Source organism: Saccostrea echinata, unplaced genomic scaffold, assembly GCF_033153115.1.
Source record: "Saccostrea echinata isolate AGI-Se365-2 ecotype Australia unplaced genomic scaffold, CSIRO_AGI_Sech_v1 ptg000029l, whole genome shotgun sequence".
Taxonomy (NCBI): Eukaryota; Metazoa; Mollusca; class Bivalvia; order Ostreida; family Ostreidae; genus Saccostrea; species Saccostrea echinata.
In genome coordinates this window covers 10,559,535-10,581,130 of record NW_026889778.1, presented here as the reverse complement: position 1 = coordinate 10,581,130, position 21,596 = coordinate 10,559,535, and the positions used below count along the sequence as shown (strand labels likewise).

At 33.3% G+C, this 21,596-nt stretch overlaps 1 protein-coding gene across 1 annotated transcript; it reads left to right on the top strand.

The window, feature by feature from the left end:
- Nucleotides 1-17: 17 nt before the first annotated feature.
- LOC133194481 (tyrosine-protein kinase RYK-like) lies at nt 18-2,506 on the top strand. Its single transcript, XM_061330434.1, has 3 exons — nt 18-148; nt 312-448; nt 2,256-2,506. Exons 1-3 carry the CDS (start codon nt 26-28, stop codon nt 2,428-2,430), a joined length of 435 nt encoding a protein of 144 aa, XP_061186418.1. The 5' UTR covers nt 18-25; the 3' UTR covers nt 2,431-2,506.
- The last annotated feature ends 19,090 nt before the right edge of the window (nt 2,507-21,596 follow it).

Here is a 21,596-nt window from a genome sequence, read left to right as displayed (position 1 = left end):
TACAGTGGTAGTTGCAGATTTTAGCATGTCATACGATGTTAACCAGACAGATCATTACTGTGTTATTGACAGAGACTTTATGTCACCTGTAAAATGGATGGCACCAGAGAGCCTTGAAACAGGAATTTACACCACCCAGTCAGATGTGGTAAAATATTTCATTTCTACAATTGGGAAGAATTCGAAATCAAATTCCGAGAAAGCAGTGTATACACTTACATTTACTATTGCAGTAAGATCATTAGAATAAAAGTAATGGAGACTACAGATTATTTGTTTCTTACAATAACACATTAACTATGTTTGTGTAGTGGTCCTTCGGTGTTTTGCTGTGGGAACTAATGACCAGGGGAAGTAAGCCATATCCTGATATCGACGAATGGGATATGTTAAGCTATTTAGAGAAAAACAAGAAATTGCCACAACCATTATTTTGTCCAGATCTGGTGTAAGTCACTAACTGATACAAGCATTGCTTGTTGACAGTATGATTATTGTGTTTCTTTATCTGTTGTTCATCCCTTTATTTTTTGCTGTCAGAAAGAATTTTTACTTTTTTAATACATTTGCATTTATACATTTTAAACACAAATGTCTTTGATTGGATTTAAGTGTTAGCTGAATGTTGGTCTCTCCGTCTGTTACAAACTTTGACAGTTTCTCATGAAGACAATTTATTTTGGTAAATATTAAATCAACACACAAATGAAACAAAAAGCACAACCTCAACGGATCTGTTGTAACCATTTCACCACGTAAATAAGATAATGTCATTCGAATCGAAAATTTTAATTTGCTTCATAGCCATAAGATTAAGTAAACTAGAAATGTTAGAAGCTCGAGCACTGATTTAAGGCTGATTTAGAGACATTTCGTTATTAATAAGGTCATTAAAAGAAAACAATGATGATTTTGACTTTGCTGTTAATTTGAAACACAAAACAAAAACGTGGAAATATAACTATTACCTTTGCCAAAGGAGTGTCCAGCAAAATGATGTTATTCAGTTGATCCTTTAGTCAATGGAGCTTAATCTCGTATTTAAATACATAGACAAAGGAAATTTATTATTTTATAAAAGGACATTGAATTATTTTGAGCATGTTTTCACGGTAATCAAACATGGACTTCTGATGTACCAGACAAAATGCAAATTAAGACAGATGAAAGGATCAGTAGTATACTCTTATTTTATGAGCTTAAGGGAAACTGTCAAACTACTGTCCCAGGGTAATAAGGAAGACTTGGAAAAATGCTGCCGATGGTCGAAAGCCTAGGGCAATTTTTCCAATTTTTCCCAGGTCTTCCCTCCTATCAAGAACAACAGTTTGGCTGTTCACCGACGAGCCATAAAATAAATGTTTGAATACTTAATCTACTGTAAAATTTCTAAGTATAGTTAGATAGACCTAATAATCAATGGATTTTTAATACTCCAAGCCTAATCACACAACATTAAAATATCAACAACAATTCATAATATTTCGGTCGCCCGCGTGGCGCAGTGGTAAGAGCGTTCGTTCTAGAGTCGCGGAGTAAGGAGTTGATCCTTATGTCGCGAGTTCGAATCCCACTGTGGGACGTGGAGACCGGTCCTTCGGATGAGACCGTATAAACCGAGGTCCCGTGTCGCAGTAGGTGCTGGCACGAAAAAGATCCCTCACTGCTCAATGGCCCTGAGTGCCGAGTATAGGTCAAAATTTGTAGCTCTCCACCGGCAAGTGGTGGCGTCTCCATATAAGTGAAAAATTCTCGAGAGGGACGTTAAACAATAAACAAACAAACAAAAAAACATATTTCGTGAAAAAAATTTCAAAGGAATAAAATAAGTTAAATATTAAATATATTTTCACATTGATTGATTGTTTATTACTTAACATTGAATCAGCATTAATTTAGCCTTATTTATATAAATATAGATGAAGTATTTATTACTACAAGTTATGTATGTACATCGTTTAAGAGAGAATTACAAAGATGACGTGAACTTTTGAATATCACGCTGACGCTTTAACCATGCAACAGTTCGCTCTGTGAACAGGATACGGTACTACTGTTTTACGATGAACAAGAACAAATTAAAAGATCGGGAAATAGTTTAATATACCTAGGTACAATGAGGTTAGATTTGGCAAATTATACCCTTTGAGAAGAGTATGTATTGTATGGACTATGCCATGGTATTCAGTTCATTATTTTTGCTTTATACGTTTTGAATGTGATTTGCCTCATGTATGTCAAAATTGTCTTTGCAGGTACTCCTTAATGAAACAGTGCTGGAATTTAAACCCTGATAAAAGACCTACATTTTTTGATCTGGTTCTGGAGCTAAACAAGTTGACTACTACTCCCTCAGAGGATGGAGGTTATTTGCAACCTTCTAAATATACATACGAATCTCCCCAATACACCTACGTTACGCTCTACTAGATAAAGGCACATTAAATATGCTCCGCGAAAAACTGACTCAAGCAGAGCTAAGAGATACAATGAGTTTCAAACATAAACAAAGAAAATCCTTTAAGGACCCTCTATACACTAGAGGAAAATATTTTTTGGACTTTGAGAAAATTATAATGTGTAAAGGTTTAAATATTGAGCTTATCTATCACATTTTCAACATAGAGTGCCTTGCATTTACCCCCAGGAAAAATGTTCAAAGACGATGAAGTACAAATGAACATAAATCACTTTTGTTTACTTAAGTGGACAAAATACCTGCTTATTAAGTGTCTATCTATTCATCCTGGCCTATTAAAGTGTTATGATTGCTTGATGTGATCACAAATTAAGTAATAAACTGTACATTTCAATTTATTTCATTTTTGATCAAAGGGCAGATCACTCTATCTGCATAAAAATACCACAAAATCAGAACTCCCTAGTGTGCAATGTATAGAGGGCTCTTAAAGAGTTCTTTTGAGGAGTTTGCATCAAATGGAAAAGTCATTTCTTTCCGAAAATAGAAAACTTAAATAACTTACTTCGTTCATTTGTGTTCTATATTTGTTGTGAATGTCCTATCTAATTTCTTCATCTAAAATGATTAATTCATCATCCTAAAGCTGTAATGCTTTCATTTTTTAACAATATAATGTTTTAAGTCTCTTAGATTACAGACTAACAAAACAGCAAATCCTATAGGTAGGGGCAAATAACAGAAAACAAAATGCTACTGTTTCTTTTTTACATCCAAACTTCCATCCCTTTGTGTTGTATACTTTTTTCCTCTAGCATGCTATTTTTCATTCTTTTTCAAAAAATACAAATTTATATATACGTTAATATTTTAAGTAGACTTTATGAGTAATCTTACTAAAATAACAAGCAAAATTGTTCATTCATGTATGTACTAAATTAAAATAATATATATAAAGTATGGATCTTCGAATTATTTTTAGAGTTTTCATTGATGAGTTTTTTTGGTCTATTTTGTCGTGAGTTCTGTGACTATTTTTGCCATTACTGATGATGTTTGTTTTGTCTATTTCCATTAAGACTTATGAAAAGTCTTAAAACGAATGCCTTAAAAGAATTTAGAAAAGAAAGGAAAAGAGCTCTCAGTAATTGTCCACAAAGTTTTCATGAATGAACAAGCATTCTGAGCTATACTCGTCCCCTACCAGGAAGTGTAATCTGTTTTCCCTTAAAAGTTAAAAAGTCCATAATTCAGTCTATAATCATTGAACCGGAACAAAATGCAAACTTGATCTATAACTCATTAAGGCAAAACATTTACCAAAAAAATCAGCTCAATATCTGCAAGCGTTAAAGAAAGTTTGGAAAACCAAGTGGGAAATCTTGTTCCCATTTAGAAATAAAAAAAAGACAGTGACTCCATTCAAAATCATCGAAGCGGAACGAAATTCAAATCGATCGGTAAAAAATCAAGCTCCAATCACCAAAAATCAGACCATTATCTGAATGGATTTAGGGAAAAGGTGCGGAAAAGTAAGTGGAACATACTGACAGACAGACAGCTAGACGGAGAGACGAGGAGGAAACCCATAGCCTTTTCCGGTTTCACCGGTAAGAGGATAATAAAATTAGAGTTAAGCTTTTCGTGGTAGTTTTTTTTTCCTTTTTACATGCTATAGGATCCAACAGACTAGAGTAACGAAGTACCCTTAACATATGATTGTGCAAATAACAATTTTGATTAAAAAGAAGACACAATCTCCTTCCACATTTGTTTCCATATATATATATATATATATATATATATATATATATATATATATATATATATATATATATATATATATATATATATTAAACAAATATAAAAAGAAATCTGAAAATAATATACAGTCTAAATGGATAAGATTTTTAGACGACTGTTTTATCTTGTGGGATGATGATGTCGACAAATTATCGGAGTTTTACGATCTACTAAACCAAATGAACTCGGATATCAAATTCACGATGGAAACAGATGATACGCAAATGCCATTTCTCGATGTTCTTATATCAAAAGATAATACCAGCTTAAATACGGATATATACTATAAGCCGACAGATACACACCAATATCTGCATTTCGGATCGTGCCATCCCCACCATACTAAAACGGCTATACCATATAATCTCGCAAGAAGGATCTGTACCATTGTGAGCAATATTAATACGAGGGATATCCGTTTGGAGGAATTAAAATTGTATTTATTGAGCCAAAAATACCCAGAGCAACTGGTAGATAATAGTATTATGAAAGCCAAGGAGTGTGATAGAACACAATTACTTTCAAACACACGACTTGCGAAGGACGGAGAGACTATACCCTTTGTTCACACGTACAATCCGAGAAATAAAAACATCAATTCAATTGTTTATGAATTAAATAGCTAACTTACAGAGGATGAACAAACCAAAACTACATACAAAAAACTGTCGTTTTATCAGCAGTAAACGTCAGCCCAAAAACCTTAAGAGAATACTTTGTTCCTCCCAATTCGCTGACCATAATTATACAGTGTCAAAGTGTACGGACCCTCGATGCGGCACATGTGACTACATTACAGAAGGGACGAGTTATAATTTTAACGGGCGTGAAATTAAAATCTCCATTTATAGTCCTGTTTTTTTTTTTTTTTTTACATATACACTTTGACATATAACCTTCATTTCATTTAAGCTCCTCCGAGCCATAGTCTAATCTGAGCATATTTTGGTAAAAAATTATCAGCCATCTATCGGTATCGTGGTTATTTATTTTATTTATTTATTTTTTTTTTTTACATTTTCATCTTCACCAGAACCCTTGGGCCAATTTCAACCGAACATGGTAGAGACAATCTTTGGATAAAGGGACATTAAGAAGTATTTTCTTCAAATATAGGACCATGCTCCGTTCAAAGGCTACAAATTCAATAAGGGGCAAAAGTAGATAGTTTTATTAAATTATTGATTGAATGTATTATTTTACGTCCGATTTGAGAATTTTTCACTCATGTAGAAACGTTACCTGGAAAAGTGCCACAAAGTATTACCTATACTTAGCGTTAATGGTCGTAGCAAGGATAGTTCTTTGTCATGACTACACTGTACGTTAACCGTGACACAAGATCTTGGCTTTTAAGGCCACTTAGAAACTTACGATTATCACTTTTAATGCCCGGCGCTTGGCGAAAGAACAGTCATTAATTATGTTAAACGTGTTAGATTTGACGCAGCAACGGGAACGAAAATCGAACACCTGGACCTCTTTCTAATCTACCTCAAGAAGCAATAGGCCGGAAAATATGAAACTTTGAGGGTTTTTTTTTATCAAAACGGGGTCACCGGGGTAGAGATGGCCCAAAGAAGAGACAAAGATATACATAGGTATATTAATGTTCTCCAGTGTAATTTTCCAAGTTCACTGATTCTATTTTTTTTATGTCCCATTACTCAATTTCTGTGCCATATTAAGAGTCACACAAACACCAGGTTTGATGGATAAAAATTTCATTTATTATACATGTATAAATGACGATAGATAATTAAAAGATAAATCAGATAAAGGGGAGATCACTCTTAAACAATGCATTATTGAAAAGGTATTCTTAAATTTGCACAGAATATTAATTGCTCTCCCAAGTATATAAAATTACATTTAGAATATCAAAATTAACAATCCAGTATCCAATAAATTACAATAAACCAAAAAAGTGGAAGACATAAGATACCATTGTTCAAAACATTGACCTTTCCTTTCAAAAATTAAAATATGAAATTTAACAGACAGAGTAGGAATTCATGATAAAGGTGGGCAACACATGGAAAAACCTCACTTACTGCGATCGAATCAAGGCAAAAAGTGACGTACAATCTACAATCCGTGTCTCTTCTGAATGGATCATAAATTGACCCCCTATCGATTGCTTTAAAATGAACAAAACATAAAATACTGATAAATATGGATCAACATGTCATATATAAACATTAAACTCAAAATATCTTTTACCCGAGTACATAAATGCTATTATTTACAATAATGCAATTAAAAATAAGAAATCTTATAGTCAAGAAACATTAATACACATGCATATCTATTTTTGCAATGGTCTTCCAAGTTTGAAGTATATATATATATATATATATATATATATATATATATATATATATATATATATATATATATATATATATATATATATATATATATATACATATATATATATATATATAGTTTGAAATAATAATAATCAAATAGGTAAAAAATAAAATCACTAATCCATAATTTTAATGATGAAAATTGGAAGCGTTTACCAAGGGTCATAATAATGCAAAATGATCACGTAGCTAGTGCACATGTGCTAATAATATTGTTTTGATAAAATTATTATTTCCAGTAAAATAAATAAGGCTTTAGATTGATCTTTAATCAGATTGCTTGTGCAGCAACATAGATTAATGCTACTGCGTGCATTCATTCCTTTTTGATTGAATCAAATACGGTTCTTTATTTATATTCCGTCATTCTGATTCATTGCTGGTGAAAATTGCTAAATATTTAGGGACTTATCCATCCAGAAAAGTACTTTTATTTTGTGCTCTGGAGCTGAAGAAAATGAAGAATGGAGGTGTCAGATGTAATTTTAGAGTGTAGAATTTCTTTAACTTTTTAAAGTTATATAAATTTCCACACCCTGGAATGGACCCGTCTTTCTATTCCTAAAACAGTGGTTTAAATAATATATGTACAACAAATACTTATTTCATGAGGTTTGATTGTAGTAACAATAATCTAATTCTTCTTGCTTTAAGAAAACTACTAGTAGGATTCTCCTATAATTTCATTATTTCTATTGACACCATATCTTTTGACAAAACAAGAAGATCTGATGAGAGGCTCTCTCTCTCTCTCTACCGGTTTCATCACCGGCTTAGGAGTTTGACAATATATTGCTTGGTTACTCATAAGTTTATTTCGGCGTTGTGATTATATATATATATATATATATATATATATATATATATATATATATATATATATATATATATATATATATATTCCAATAAAAAGTCTCAGAGGTTTGAAATAAAGAAGATAAACGCGAAAAACCTCAGTAGACCTTAGGCGTTTTATTCTATCTCCATAAGCTAAAATTTATAAAATTTTGCCTAGATGGCCGAGCGATCTAGCAGGCTGTTTCTGTACTGCTAGGAGACAGATTCCGTAGGTGAAGAGTTCAACCCCAGAGTTGGGGCGGAAGTTTGTATCCTTAAAAAAGTGAATTTCTTTGTGCTTTCTATATTATTATTTCTTCACTTAGGGCAGTTATGTTACTTAATTAAGAGTTGTTGTAAAATGTGCTTTATGAATAAGATTAATTCCTTACAATATGTATCGGTAACGATCGTCTAATAAGACTTATGTCCAAATTATTGTACTTCACTTCCATTCTCAATGACCGTGTAGTGTAGGACAGCGCCGCAAGAATTCCATAGGCATCGAAAGCAAGTTTTTAGACTTGGCTAGATGGTAGAGCGGTCTAGCGCGCTGTTCCTGTACTGCCAGGAGACAGATTCCGTATGTCAAGAGTTCAATCCCGGGTTGCGGCGGAAGTGGGTATCCTTATAAAAGTGAATTTCTTTGTGCTTTCTATGTAATATTTAGTGTACGCGTTTCCTACTGTGTCGGAGATACAGGGCGGGGCAATAGTTCGAGTCGCCCTGTATCTCCGATTCTGTAAGAACGAGTATTCTAAATGACTTGTGACATGACCTTTCATATGACCTCACTAATTTACATCTGTATTTGGGTACATATTTCTCAGCCAATCAGCAATCAGATGATTTTGCAGAAAGTTGATTTCATACCGGCCCCATTTTTATCAGTCGCAACTGAAATGCCGAGTGAGGTGGAAGTGCAGGTATCTATCAATTCAGGTAATTTTATTTATGAGAGGTGATATATAATTGTGTTTCCCGAAATTTAATTTAGATTTAATTGCGTAGGTTTTTTCCTCTGTTTTGATTTAAATTGTAGTTTTTAATTTAAGTAAGGAATACCGTGTAAAACATTTTGATATATAAAACACTAGTGGGAATGTAATTGAAGCAAAAATTTAAATATTTGGGGAGATTATATTCTGAGAGAAATATCTGACAATGTCATCCATCAGTCGTCATATACAGTATTCCTGGCTCTCAACTGAAATGAACAGATTAAAAAAAGGTCATATATTACCTTCGTGTTTGAAAAAAAAATGTAAGAGTTCCCAAGACGGGTCAAGTACTGAATGGCGCGCGTCGGTATGCCCCCCCCCCCTTTTGAGTTTTCTTTTGGCCTTCTTAAATTATGTTTGCTAACTTGTATACACTTAAATTTCTCCACATCTAACGATCACACACATAGTGTCAGGACTGATTATGAATCTAACCCCACAAAATACGATTTTCATTTTTTGTCAAAGAAAATCATTTCTGAATTGCTTCACTCCCCTTTTTCTATTGTTTTTTTTCAATCCACCACAGGTAACTATATGATGTACAATTCTATCCTAAATTCACTTCAAATTTTGAGTAAATACATGTACTAACAGCTCTATGACATGCGATTTGAATGATTCTTATGTCTGTCTTATTTAAGATACGGATACAGCTTTCAGTCATCGCTAAAAATAAACCGTTCTGTATGGTAGTTATTGTACAGTTTTTGCTCATTTGCATAAGAAACTTACACACACACACACACACACACACACACACACACACACACACACATATATATATATATATATATATATATATATATATATATATATATATATATAGATATAGATATAGATATATACATATATAGCTCCTTTTAAATATTCGACTGACTCATCCACATTGCTCTAATAACAGGAAAAAAAAATCATTTTTCTTCGGATAATTTCTTAAGAAGTGAAATATTCAATCCTTTCTTTTAAATACCTGTTTGTAGGATCGTGCAAATATTGAACTCATTTTGCAATATTTACAAGATTCTTCCGCATAAAACAGCCCTAGTCGACATTTCGACTGAGTTTGTTTGTTTGTTGTTTAACGTGCATTCTAGAATTGTTTACTCATATTGAGTCGCCACTACTTGCCAGTCGAAGGCTGCAAATTTAGACCTATTTTCGGCACTTACGGCCTTTGAACAGTGAGGGATCAAGATCTTTTCCGTGCCGGCATCTTCTGCGACACGAAACCTCGGCTTATACGGCCTCATCCGAAGGACGGGTCTCCACGACATTTTTAGTAATTGATTTTGAGATAATTATTACCACTGTGCTGTATTTATCCTCTCAGTACTCTAACTATCTCGTGTTTGTGTACAAAAATCACTTTGCTTTTGGCAATTTTTAAAGTATGTATTTCACATCATAGATATTTTGTAAAGATGTGTTAAGACTACAACCAGATATTCTACTTACCTTTACAATATGACGTCATAGTGAGCGATATGACGTGAGCTTTAGAGATAACAATTTCTTAAAATCTATAGTTAAAGATTGATTTGAGGTCGTAGAGATGAAAGGAAACATGCAAAAGCTTAATATAAGCAAAACCTTGTCGTTTCTGGGTGGAATAAATGGCTATGTATTTGTATGGGGGTTAAATACAAACCCATGACGTCATAACTGTTGATCAATATTTGCAGAGTGAAAGAGAATGCATGTAAACAAACATATGAAATCGAAATTTAATTAAGGAATGTTTTAAGTTTGTGTGAGTTATTGGTGCGTAAATCACACAGACTTGTCGCGTAGGCATATTTCATTGAGAACGTTAGCGCTTCATGAAAAATATACCTATGTGCAATTCTGTGTGATTTACACACCAATAATTCACACTAAACTTAATAACATTCCTTATATTTACATTTTACGTGTTCAAAAGATCTTATGTACAAAATGTAAAAAGTTTGGTAAGGTTTCATCCGAAAGTGTTGAATAATTATTTATGTGATAAGAGTGTAGGATTCTAGCATAACTGTTATTACAAATAGAAATTAATTATCTCCGGGGTAGTGTTGAACTTTTCACTTTTTCATCAAGGTATCTTTTTTATGCCCCCGTATCGAAGATTCAGGGGGTGGGGGGGGTGGGGGGTGGAGGTATATAGTTTTGCCTCGTCCGTCCGTCCGTCTGTCAGTTTGTTCGCAAAAGCTTTAACATTGATCATAACTTTTGATTGGTTGGAGCTATGACTTTCATATTTCACATGTATATTCCTTGTGACAAGACCTCTCTTTGGGTACATTCATATTTCACCTTTTGACCTTGACCTTGGAGTTTGACCCAATCGCACAAAGTTTTACCCAACTTTAACCTTGGCCATAACTTTTCAACACTGAATTCTAGGGCTTTTATACTTCACATGTGTAATCCTTGTAACAAGACTTTTCTTTAGATACCATTAACTTTGACCCTTTGACCTTGACCTAGGAATTTGACCTTCTTTTGAAAAACTTAAACCTTGGACATATCTTTTGAATGGCTGGTGCTAGGGGTTTAATACTTCACATATGTAATTCTTGTTACAAGACCTTTGTTGGGTACCATCATATTTGACCTTTTGACCTTGTCCTAGGAGTTTGACCCAATCTCGGCAAAATTAACCGAATATTAACTTTGGCCATAACTTTTGAACAGTTGGTGCTATGGGTTTCGTACTGCACATGTGTAATCCTTGTAACAGACCTTACTTTGCGTACCAATAACTTTGACCCTTTGCCCTTGACCTTGGAATTAGACCTACTTTTGAAACACTTTAACCTTAGACATAACTTTTGAACGATTGCTGCTAAGGCTTTCATACTTGTTATAATACCTTCATGGATACCAACAACTTTGACCCTTTGCCTTAACCTTGGAGTTTTGACCTAATTTGGGAAAACTTTAACCTTGGCCATAACAGTTGATGCTAGGACTTTCATTCTTTACATGTGTATTCCTTGTGACAAGACTTTCCTTTAGATACAAACAATTATAGCCCATTGACCTTGGCCTTGGAGTTTGACCTACTTTTGGAAAATTTTAACCTTCGCCATTACTTTTGAAAAGTTTGCTAGGGTTTTCATACTTCTCATATGTATAATCCTTGTGACAAGACCTCAATTTGGATATCAAAACTTTGACCCTTTGACCCTTTGACCTTGGAATTTGGCCTACTTTTGAAAAACTTTAACCATGACCATATCTTTTGAATGGCTGATGCTTAGGCTTTCATATTTCACATGTATATTCCTCAGGACAAGACCTTACTTTGGGTACCAACATATTTGATTTGCTTTTGAGAAAGTTTAACTTTCGCTATAAGTTGCCATACGGGGGCATCAATGTTTCACAAACACATATTATTCTATTTATGTACGTCGCATGATGACGCCGTGGTGGAGTGCTTCCTTTAGTCTAAGACTCATTGAAGTCTTTAGAATGGATATTGATAGTAAATGTTTTATTCATTACTTTTCCGTATTATCAGTGTTACATATTACAAAAAAGTGTAAATTCGCCGAATTCTGATCTGTGTGCTGTCTTAGCATACCTGCATATGTTTCAACACCTTTTAGAAATACATGTATAAACATGTTTGAGGTATTTACATGTACATACATTTGTTCATCATGGTTTCTTGGTATGCTGCTTTTGGAAAACAAGTTTAAGTAAACCAATAAAAGCTTTTTGACCTCATGTTAATTTAATCATTCCAAAAGATTTCAACTACATGCATTGATTTTTAGGCATCCTTAGCAAATGCCTTTACTCATCTATGACTGATGAGGCTTTACATGCACTCATTTGAGTGAAATGTTGTAGGGAAGGCAGTAAAATATAAGTACATATCAATCATTTTATTAGTCTGCTTGTTTAACATCCCTTGAACAATTTACACTCATTTTGAGACGCCATCATTTGCCAGTGGAGGGCTGCAAATTTAGACCTGTACTCGACACATGTGACTTTTTAGTAGTAAAAGATCATTTTCGTGCTAGCACATACTGCTATACGGGTCTGCAGTTTATACTGAAATATATGAAGATAACGAATAGTATTCAGGCTCAAAGTCCATCAAACAATACAAAATAGGAATAGAGCAAACACGGACCTCCAAACATCAGAGGTGGGATCAGGTGCCATGGAAGAGTGAGCATCCCCTGCCGACCGGTTACAACCGCCGTGTGCTCCTTGTAATGATCGGGAAATAACGGTAAAAACCTGTCGACAATTCAGATTGTAAATAATGGCCTAACAATTAGAATGAAAAACGTCCGTCAGCATTTGAATTGACTCAATGATAAACTGTATTTGCTGACAAGGTCATTGTATCGACCATAGAACTTACGAAATAATGACTTTAAACAAGACTGCTGATATTCTTGTTTCATCAACTTGTTTGTCAATAATTTACCTCGTTTTAGAAATTGTACATACGTAGAACATGCTCTTGCGTATCGAATCAACTGAGAGATATATACCCCGTATGCAGGTGATGAAGGTATATTGCTGCATAAGTAAGGGAAGTTGACGATTGAAAAGTTAAAGTCATCACGTTTATCATAAAGCTTGGTTGTTATATTACCATTAACGCATTTTTCAAGTAAAATATCTAAATATGAAACAGATGTGTCAGTCTCTATGGTATCTTTTATCTCAAGCTCACTGGGAGATATCGTATCAACATAAGAATGGAAATAACCATTATTAATTGACAATACGTCGTCAATATATCTAAATGTCGAGTTGAAGGCCACAGCAAGTGTTTTCTTCTTTTCACGTATAAGATTTTTGACAAATTCTGCTTCATATGAATACAGTAAAGGTCTGCTAATAAGGGGCGCAATTGGTACCCATGGGAATTCCAATAGATTGTTGGAGGACCTGGTCTCCAAAAACCACATAGTTATTGTCAGTCAGAAACTCAAGTATCTTTTTAATGTCAACTTCAGAGTACTTGTGTGTACAATCAGAATGTTTTTTAATAAAATAATTTTGTAAATGTCCAGTGACAAGGTAAGTAAATCTACGAGTTCCGTTTTTATTGAAAAAGCAGCTGTCAATGATATCAAAAAGCTTGGACTTTAATTTTTCTTCGGGAATGGTTGTGTATAAAGTTAAAAGGTCGTAAGGTTTTAAGCTGTTGATTTTGGTAAAATCTTGTGATTTCAAATTTTCCAAAAGTTCCTTGGAATTTTTAAGTATCCACATCTGATTTACACCACTTCTCGAATATATTGTTGCACAGTACTCTTGAAGTTTCTCCTTCACTATTGTTAATATCTTAGTAAGGAGTAAAGAAAGAGGCTTGGTTGAACATTTACTGGAACCCGCTATGCATCTCAGACTCTTATATTTTCTAAATATAAGGAAAACAGCTTGTAGAAAGAATGTTCTTATGGAATTGTTGCTTCCATGGATAACAATTATTGGGTAACCAGTCCCCTTAAAAATCCTGAGCCACTGGTATTGGCATATCAGGATCCATACCTTTGCTTGATCCATCCAACTTTCTTGATCATTCATGAGCTGGAATAGAATGATCTTTACTACGATAGATGGCACAGATCTTCTAAGCAAGATCTGAAGTACTTTTTCTGTTTCTTTTCCAATTAATAATCCATTAAATTGTGTGTTCATTTTACTTATAACTAAAAGAATAATAAAAAAAAACAGATGAAATGAATGAATTTCCAACATGATCACTTTATAACTAATAAATTCAAGGTTTGAAAAAAAAATTGCTCAGTTCATTTATCAGATCAGTCTTCTCGTAAGTTAAACTCAGGGAAAGACTAAACCGGTCTTCGTTAATTGTTCAAAGGAATTGTTTTGTTCGACAAACATGCACTGGCATACTTTAAAAGATGTCAGATCCAAATTGTAAAGTTTCTACCTGCAATTCCGTAATTGTCTCGTAAAATGCAACTAAAAATTAATGAAGAATAATTCAACAGATGTTACATATTTGTAAATACATGTAAATTAGTGGACAGTTATGAGCGTAATTTAAAGGTGTTTCTTTCTGATATTAATATAAATTATTTTAAAATTGTTCAACAATCACGGGTCACTAATAATACACATTCACATGGCTTCAGGTAAGAAATCAATAACGGGTACATGTACTAGGAGCATGAAAAGAAAGGATAAATGCGAGCGTTTGATATTCTGTTTACAGATAAAATGTGCAATAAATATTATATTTCAAATCAAATACATTGGATACATATATTTGTTACTACGTAAATGTAAGCGATTCAATGATTTGTTGTATAATGGTTATAGCTTAGATTAGACATTCGAACTTTTAAAGACAAATGGAAAATTGACATGAAAAATTAATTTAAATTTCAACGAGAACTCGACTATCGTTCGACTAAAGCCTCCTACTATGCGACAAAGCTGTCCGAGTAAAATTGACACATCCAATAAATATTCATGCATAATCTGGATCTCGTTTTATTTCAATAATAATATACTAATAAAAATAGATCTTCTTTCACAGAAAGTACCCCCAGGCCCTCATTTAAAGCCATTCAATCGACATCAAATCTATCCACATTATACTAATGTGTCACTTGGTATTAAAGAAAAAATAAATACAAACTGAACTTTAGAAAATCTCACCTGTATTACAGTCATAATTCCAACTGTGCCAGCTTTCTCTATTCCCCCCCCCCCTAAATAATAATAATTTTAATAATGATAAAATAAATAAAAATAAAAAATAATACTTATATTTACATCTCCAGCTAACCATCAATTTATTTTGAGAACCAAAATTTACCTCTGTCAGTGTAGGACAATCAACTAAGCTTAGCAATCAGTAAAACTTATTAATCAATACTGGAACATATATAGCCAGTGCATTTAGGTAAATTAGGAAAGGTTTGAAAATGTCTTGATACCGAGTCCAAGAATTTATGACTTTAACCCCCCCCCCCCCTCTTTTTAACCTATTTTAAAATCCTTTTTGAGATGATTCAATAAAAGTTTATGATAAAATTCAAACTCAAATCTATCTAGGGAGAAATCCATGTGCAGCAAATTAAATGTCACTTTGTATGTTTTGACTAACATTTATTTCAAAAAAAAATGGTGAATATGCTTTGCTGGTAGTATTAGAGAACGCAAAGGAATTAAAAAAAAAAAAGAATGGAATTTTTAGAAAAGTTGGTGACAACTTTTTCTGCATTGCGGGATATTAGTCTCACAGACACCCTGATCTATTCATCACAGTGTATGTACGTAATAAGTTAGGGAATTGATAACTATCAGTAATTTTAAGGAAAACGCGATTATAAACTACAAGTATATGAAATTAACAGTTCAATAAATAACTGATGCAAACGATATCAAACTTCAAATGTTCCAAGACTTCTCGCGGGAACGTATAGGTCCCTGCTTCTCTTCCCTGTTCTGTCGGACTGCAAAGAGTGTAGTAATATGCCCTGAAGTAAATATTAATTTTCTTTTCCTTCTCGATGTCATATAACATGAGAGAGTGAAGTGGTTAAGTGCATGATGAACAATACATCTGATCCTTTGCTTTTCATGCTAACTCGACCGACCATGCAACTTGCCCATATCCGTATTGAAAATAAACTAGTCCTCTTCTATTGAGTCATTAATTGTGCATCACGCTTAACCTCTTGAAGATGTCGACTAATTTCTCCTGAGATCCCTGTGCTTCATGTTATACGATTTTCTACTGAAATGCCTTGTGAACTTTCTTTGTTCCTACCACAAAATATTCATAAGCAATTGAATGCTTAGCATCGGTGGTTTAAATTTCTCCTGTCCCAAACGCTTTAGTGATTCATAAGAGTTATCTCCCTGTGATCGCAAACCTTACCTTAAATCACTTATTTTAAAAGGGATAGAATTTAAGGAATCTCGATCTTTCAACTGGAAACATAATTTCATAAATATTATGAATTCTGTGGAAGATTACGCCAGGCGATGGGCCAGACATGAGAAAGACCTTGGCACTTTGTTAGAATGGATTAAATGTACCAGATGTCTGTTAAAATCTCGCACTAAGCGATTGAAGGGCAATATGAAAACCATCTATCCTTTTGTGTTCAATAGTTCAAAGAAAAATTTAGATAGACTACACGATCAGTATGTGGTGGTCCCAGCTGACAAAGCAGGTAACAGCATTTTCTTTGTTTCCTTCTTTGTAAGGTTCATTATTTTAATTGTATTTTAGAAGAACTGGGATTTAATTCTCCAAGTGGTAATCCAACTCATACCTATAGCTCCCTTTCTATGGAGGAAATTCTTCAAAATCATATGTTAGTTCTGATTATTATTTTTAATGTTCCAAACAATCAAATTGAATTTAATTTACCATATCTATATTGAATTCCAAAACTTCATGAAAATCCTTACAAAGATACATAGCGGTTTCCAGTAAATTTTCTTCCAAGCCTCTTTCTTTACTCCTCACTAAAATATAAACAGCAGTGAAGAAGAAACTTCAAGAGTACTGTGCAACAATATATTCGTGAAGTGGTGTAAATCAGATGTGGATACTAAACAATTCCAAGGAATTTTTTGGAAAATTTGACATCACAAGATTTTACCAAAATCAATAACATAAGAACTTACGACTTTTCGAATCTGTATACAACCATTCCCAACGATAATTATATTAAAGTCCAGGCTTTTTGGCATCATTGACAGCTGGTTTTTAAATAATTTTGGAACTTGTAAATTAACTTACCTTGTCATTGGTCTTTTGCAGGCGCTTTGATATCATTGACAGCTGCTTTTTTAATAAAAACGGAACTCGTAGATTTACTTACCTTGTCACTGGACATTTACAAAATTATTTTGTCAAAAAATATTCTGATTGTACACACAAGTACTCTGAATTTGATATTAAAAAGATGCTTGAGTTTCTGATTGACAATATCTATGTTGTTTTTGGAGACCAGGTCTTCCAACAATCTGTTGGAATTCTCATGTATATCGATTGCGCCCCGTTGTTAGCAGACCTATTTTTGTATTCATATGAAGCAGATTTTATTCAAAATCTTATACATGAAAAAAAGAAATCTCTTGCTGTGGCCTTTAACTCGACATTTAGATATATCAACGACGTATTATCAATTGACAATATTTATTTCCATTCTTACGTCGACACGATATATCCCAATGAACTTAAAATAAAAGATACCACAGAGTCTGACACATCTGTTTCGTATTTGGATATTTTACTAGACGTTAATGGTAATCTAACGACAAAACTTTATGATAAGCGTGATGACTTTAACTTTTCAATCGTCAGCTTCACTTAGTTATGCAGCAGTATGCCCTTATTACCTGCATATGGGGTGTATATCTCTCAGTTGATTCGATACGCAAGAGCAGCATGCTCTACGTATGAACAATTTCTAAAACGAAGTAAGTTATTGACAAACAAGTTGATGAAACATAAATATCAACAGTCTCTTTTAATGCCATCATTTCGTTAGTCTTATGGCCGATACTACCTTGTCAGCAAATACAGTCTATCATTAAGTCATATGCTGACTGATGTGTTTCATTCTAATTGTTAGGTCAATATTTACAAACTAAATTGTCGACGGATTTTCCCGTTATTTCCCGATCATGACAAGGAGCACACGGCGGGTACCTGATCCCATCTCTGATGATTATGGAGGTCCATGTTTGCTCTGCTCCCGATCTGTATTGTTTTTATGGACTTTGAGCTTGACTACTGTTCGTTATCTCCAAATTTTATACACCTTTATTTTGCTGCCTTAGGAACTGTTAGTTTCAAACATGTCCTTTCATCAACCAATTTCGTTGTTTAGAATAACATTTCAGAACTTTACCAGTTATGTAAATATTGAAGTAAGGTGCTTCCATCTTCACAATTATTGGATCAAAGTAGAAACTGTATTAATTTTTACTTTATGCAGTTAATTATAATTAGTCAAAACAGTTAATGCACCAACTTTTAAGCATCGGCAAAAACTCCACTCAAATTTCACATTAGCTTTATCAAATTGGCGGAACAAGAGGTTAAAATGATATCTGAAGAGTCATAGTTCTATTTGATTATGACAATTTATAATAAATACTTTCTTGTCTTTCTGTTTGTGTGTTCTTTGCAGGCATATGCATGAACTATGATACGAGCATGAAAAATAAAAATGTAAATCATATACTGTACCAATTTTGATGGTGGTCAAACATAAACTTCATTTTCAATTTAATCTGCTATAACAAGCGACAGATGCGTTTCTTGGAACACTCTTTATTTATATCTATCAAGAGAATACTTTTTGTTACTGCTACATCTTTTCATCAAAGTACACCAGAGCATTTTTTCTGATTTGGTCTTTTTACCAACTAATTGTAATCATTGGAATTTATTTCTGCCAGATGTCCGATAAAGTTCCTTAGCTTTGTCGATTGAAACGCTGTAGGAATTCTATCGTGTTTATGATCATAGAAGGGGACACACGTCATCTGTTTTCCTTTTATGGATTTATTCTTAAGAAATTAAAGGTATGTGGAATAATTATAATTACTACTTATTTTATTTCCATTATTTATTCTAATAATCCCCACTAATATTGTGTTGGATATTTGCATAAATATGAAAGTGATTGATTATGTCCTAAATGAATGCATATAAGTATGCATAAGAATTTGCAAAACCGTAGAGGAAAATAAGACGTGGTACACAAGTTAGATGAGGTTCTATACTTCTGTCCCTGGATGATGATCTATAAATTGTCTTATATAGTGTAATAAGAAAGGTGACTTTTGTTTGGAAGTTCAAATGAACTGATTTGAGTGAGGAGGCTTTTTTTCAAATGAGTAAGTTACACTTGAACATCTATGGAATAGTTCTTCTTCTAGCAAGAAAAGAAAGGCAAAAAAAAAAGAGTACAAATCAATACATCTGATATTTGATTGTCACAGATATAAAAAACATTTAATATCTTTAAATATAGAAGAAGTCTGATTTCATTTTGATTTAATACGTTTTATTTCCTATAGAATGAAAGTAATGTAAAGTAGCCTTTAGAGAGAAGTGTCTTGATATTTAAAGAACTGGTAACTCAGAGATGAGGAAAATGGCATTGAGATTCTTGATCTTTTTTCAATATTCAGTGATTCATGGAATTGCTACTCATTCAGGTTTGTTACAAAATACATTATAGGAGTTTTATTTAACAAATTTAACAAAATATTTTATACGTAATGTTTTTTTGTTTGTTTGTTTATATGTCTGTTTAACGTCCCTTCGAGATTTTTTCACTCATATTGAGATGCCACCACTTGCCGGTGGAGGGCTACAAATTAAAATTTGTACTCGACTTTTAGGGTTTCGGAGCAGTCAGGGATCGTTTTCGTGCCAGTATCTAGTGCGACACGGGACCTTGGTTTTTACGGTGTTCCAAAGGAACGGTCTCTACGTCCCACGTTGGGATTCGAACACTCGACGTTAGGATCAACTCCTTACTCCTCGACTCTAGACCAAACGCTCTAACCACTGTGCTACGCGGGCGACAATGCATAACGTAAAACAATTGTATTTTAATTTAGTGGTATTGTTGCTTTACTATTTACTGCTTTTAGAAAAATACATAGGTCTAATATATATCATTAGCTACCATGCATTTATTAATCTTTAATGCCTATGCCCACAGAAAAAAATAAAGGTGGAATGAGATATAACAAAACTACTCTGGATTCATCATTATTCGTGGAGCACCAATTTTCGTGGATTTCGTTTTTTAATCGATCCACGAAATCAAATGTTCATCGAAGTTTGGTGCCTCCAATTTGATTTATGATAAACTTTTAATTAAAAGCCTACTGTATTACGACTTTCCTCAATATATGTGAATACCCCCGCCCCTTTTCCGAAAGGTTGGCTTTATTTTATCATTTTTATGAATATGTAAAAAAAAAAAATTAAAAAAAAAAAGTGCTATTAGACAATTATCTGGAAATTTTTAGTCAAGTTGTATTTAAATATTCTACACGGAGATAAATAAACAACGCGTAGATCTATCAATGCTGTGCATAGTATATCACAAAGGATGATAGATAATCAGGTGTGAATGTGTAAATTCGTTATTCTCATACAATCTTACGGTCCAACAGCAATTATCACATGCACAATGAATACACAAATTATCCTAATATTAGAATTCCGTTAGAAATAATTAATTACTCTCTGTTCTTAACTGGCTTAAATCACACGAATACAAACACAATTTAATGCTAATTTAACTATAATTTTGAAACTTTTTTTGCTTGTTTAAACATGAGAAAACAAGTATATATATTGCGGAAGTCCTGCCGTTTCGAAGCCCTTCAAGGCTTGTCTGTCGTCCATTTTGCATGTTTAAGCGTTGACTCGTAAGCGTGGATGTGTTTGTTCGGAGATCTAACAAGGGGGTCTAGACGTCACTGTCAAGTCCAGAAACAACACGCTGTGCATGTGAAAATAAGTCTCTAACACCATTGTGTAAATTTAAGCCTTAATAATTTTTGTAACTTTTTAATACCCTGTTGCCACACTTAATTATCTACCGTATCTGTGCCTAAAAGATAAATTCAAATTGCCTTAATATTATAAGATAGCTGCACACTTTTTAACCGAAACCTTGATAAAATAAAAATCTATATTAATTAATTGTTTTTTTTTATTATCTGTTTCAATATCCGATATTTTTTTTTTTTGGTCGTATGATCATTATTCCACGAATTTACTTACCTCTAAACAGTAATTTTTACAAAATTTACGAAAATTGATGCCCACGAATATTAATGAAACCACAGTATACACGCTTCGTATATTGTTCATCGTTTTATCTGTTAGAGTGTAAAGACAGTTATACTTTTCTTTGTTGCAAAAATCCGATATTATATGCATAAATGTGTAAGATAAAGAATAATGGAAGTTGGACACACTTATGTCTTAACATTATTCATAACTTAAGATGCGTCTTATATTTTTAGGAACTTTTACGATACATCTTGTCTCCGGCGTAGCGCAGTGGTAAGAGCGTTTACTCTGGGTCGCGGAGTAGGGAGTTAATCCTTATGTCGTTGTTTCGAATCCCACTACGATACATGAAGACCGGTCTTTCGGGATCAGAC